The 2632-nt window shown below is 39.6% G+C and overlaps 1 protein-coding gene across 1 annotated transcript in view; it reads right to left on the bottom strand.

Annotated features, from left to right (window-relative positions):
* Positions 1-1105, bottom strand: part of LOC101566671 (lysozyme C-like) — a 12751-nt gene extending 11646 nt beyond the window's left edge. The window contains exon 1 of the mRNA XM_004632208.2: positions 1057-1105. Coding sequence (XP_004632265.1) covers positions 1057-1105 — 49 coding nt within the window. The remainder of the gene's footprint in view (positions 1-1056) is intronic.
* Between the last annotated feature and the right edge of the window lie 1527 nt (positions 1106-2632).

Raw genomic sequence — 2632 nt, 5'->3', positions numbered from 1 at the left:
TAATTATTGAAACTGTCCTACCAATTTGGTTTGAAACTGCCTCATTGGTATTTGTTTCTCAATAAAATTATGGAAAAACAATAAAAGAAAAGAAAAGAAAAGCACTTTGCTTCCTGGGCTGGGGGCCATTCAATCTTCTCCTTCATGAAAACTGACTGACAGTCCTGAGCTCAGTAATAAAGGCCCTTATAAATTTGAATCTGGCTTCTAATCAGATTCCTGTTCTGAGCTGACCCATAACAGGGACAAGACAGACACCAGCTCTGGCTCCTTAGAGTTCACTGAAATGAAATCATGCCCCCCTCACCAAGAAACTTAAGTCATGCTGACTGAAAACAAATGCCAAGTGTGAGGATTTCTATCAAACAAGAAGCTCAGTGCACAGAGAAACATTAACAAAAGGGACAAGCCCATGTGGGAGTCCAACTGACGCTTGATGAGCTGTAGTTATTCAAAGGGGGGAATATCCAGACAGGCTGGAAGCTAGAACAGCATGCTATTTTTCCAACAGAAGAGCTAAGTAGGCTGCAGAAGATAATGGAAAAAATGTAAAGGTATCTGATGAGATCTATCAAAGGGAATTGGGTTGGAGGGAGAAAGGGCAGACCTAAGGGGTTCATTCCAAAAACCTTGAGCTGTACAACTTAATCCTTTTCCTAAGCAGTGGTAAGCTGGACAGCATGAGGTATGAAATTATTATTTAGAAATATTCTAAATTATTATTTAGAAATCACCATTAGAATGGGCTCAGCAAGAGACACTCCTGAAATTTGACAAATAATCCAAAAGGCAGTTGATGTTGGGGTGGGAGAGCCTGGAGGAGATAAACAGATATGGAGGAAATGGAATGATCAAAACGTGATTATCCAGGTTCCTGGGAGACAACAGAAAAAGAGAAAGCAAGCACACTGGCTTCTGTGTACCGACTGCTTCTAGGGTGCTAAATGAGGTAGAAAAAAGAAATAAAAGAGACAGAAAGGAGACAAGGAAAGTTATCACTGGAAACTGTACTTTAAAAAAAAAACTCTGGAAATTTCAGGAGCCACTGGAAATTACCCAAGGCCGTTGACATCAGCATCCCATTCTGGCTTCTTTCCAGATCCATCACATCGCAAATTCTTCACAATATTGTAAGTGCATAAATTGGTTTAACTGAAAAAGTAAAATAGCACAAACCTGATCCAAAGATAAAGAAACAGGTTGAGAGAATTCAAAGAATGCTTAATTATGCTTCTTTTTAAAAAATCTAGACTTATACCCAAAGAATAGGCCAATACTTTCTAGGAGTGGATCACCTTTTCCTGAGGTTTCCACCTCTATAACTATCCCAGTACCAGGCAATAAGCAATCCCCCCTCCACTAGGGGGCTGCTCTCTAACTCTTTGAGTGTGTACCTCTCACAGAGGAGACAGCTCAGCAGCATGGAACCTGCTAGGCAAGGGTCCGAACCTGCCTGGTGACACTGAACACTTAACCATCAAAATTCTTGTAAGTATCTTCATGTAAGTATTATTTCCCTTTTATAAGCAATTCCCTCATACTCCACAAAGGTAAAGTAACTTGGGTAAAGAATTACAGTGCACAAATGGCAGAGCTAGGGTTGAGATTCAGGTCAGTTCTATCCTCTTTTAAATTCACCACAGTAACTTGTGAAAACTAATTTCTTCCTTGTCTACCCCTTTTTCTGAATTCAGTTCCCAAAACAGCTAGGCAAACTCATTACATATACCCACATTTTATAGTGTGAGTTTTCGCTAAGAAGATGATTGAACACCATAGAAGGCCATTGAACACCTTCTTGGTGCCAAACAGCCAAGGAATTGAGGAGGGGCTTGCATTCCTCTGCGAGCGCTGTTACAGTCCTCTGCTGTCCCACTATGCTAGAACTTTCCGAGCCCATGTAGTTGCGGACTCGCCTCACTTCACCATTCTGCATTACAAACAAATGCTTTCCTTCTCCTTTTGGGTCAACATTACAAAATTCCCTTCTCAATTTAAACCACCGTTGGGCTTTCAATGTTGAGAAATTGTAATAATATCATTAAGTAACTTTGTTGATGTGATAAAACGCAGTTTTATTTGGAAAGAAATGGAATCTTCCCCTTTTTATTTCCTCTTGAGGGTTTCATTTCTACATTCAGTATGACCTTGGGATTTAAGGCTTCATATAATCATTTTCATAGTTATCTATTTATTATATTCTCTTTCATTGAACTAGAAAACAATGGTTTCAAAATTTAAGTAGGCTCTGATAACATCACTAAGTATTGAGAATGGGTCATGTACTTTGGTTATATTTTCCTTCTTTTTGACAAATATTTTGTTGCAATCCTTAGCAAGAAGATAAAATGCTTTAACTTCTTCTTAACAGGAATGTGTACATACACATTTAATTGAAGATGATGTGCTCCTGGGTGGCATCACTATGTTTTGGATGTAGCTACACTATCTTGTTCCTCCATCCTGTGTCCCCCAACTTCAGTTAACAGCATAGCTCTGCGAGGTGTCTGGTCCCAGCATGGGCAGCCCATTTCCAACTCATTCAAGATGAAATTGAAGTCACAAATCTGGTGCCATTTACATATGAGTCTTTCAGTGAAGTCTGCCTGACCCAAAGTTGGCCGTGTCATAC

This window comes from Octodon degus, unplaced genomic scaffold (genome assembly GCF_000260255.1).
Source record: "Octodon degus isolate 3935 unplaced genomic scaffold, OctDeg1.0 scaffold00047, whole genome shotgun sequence".
NCBI classification, from domain to species: Eukaryota; Metazoa; Chordata; class Mammalia; order Rodentia; family Octodontidae; genus Octodon; species Octodon degus.
This window is presented reverse-complemented; position numbering and strand designations above follow the sequence as displayed.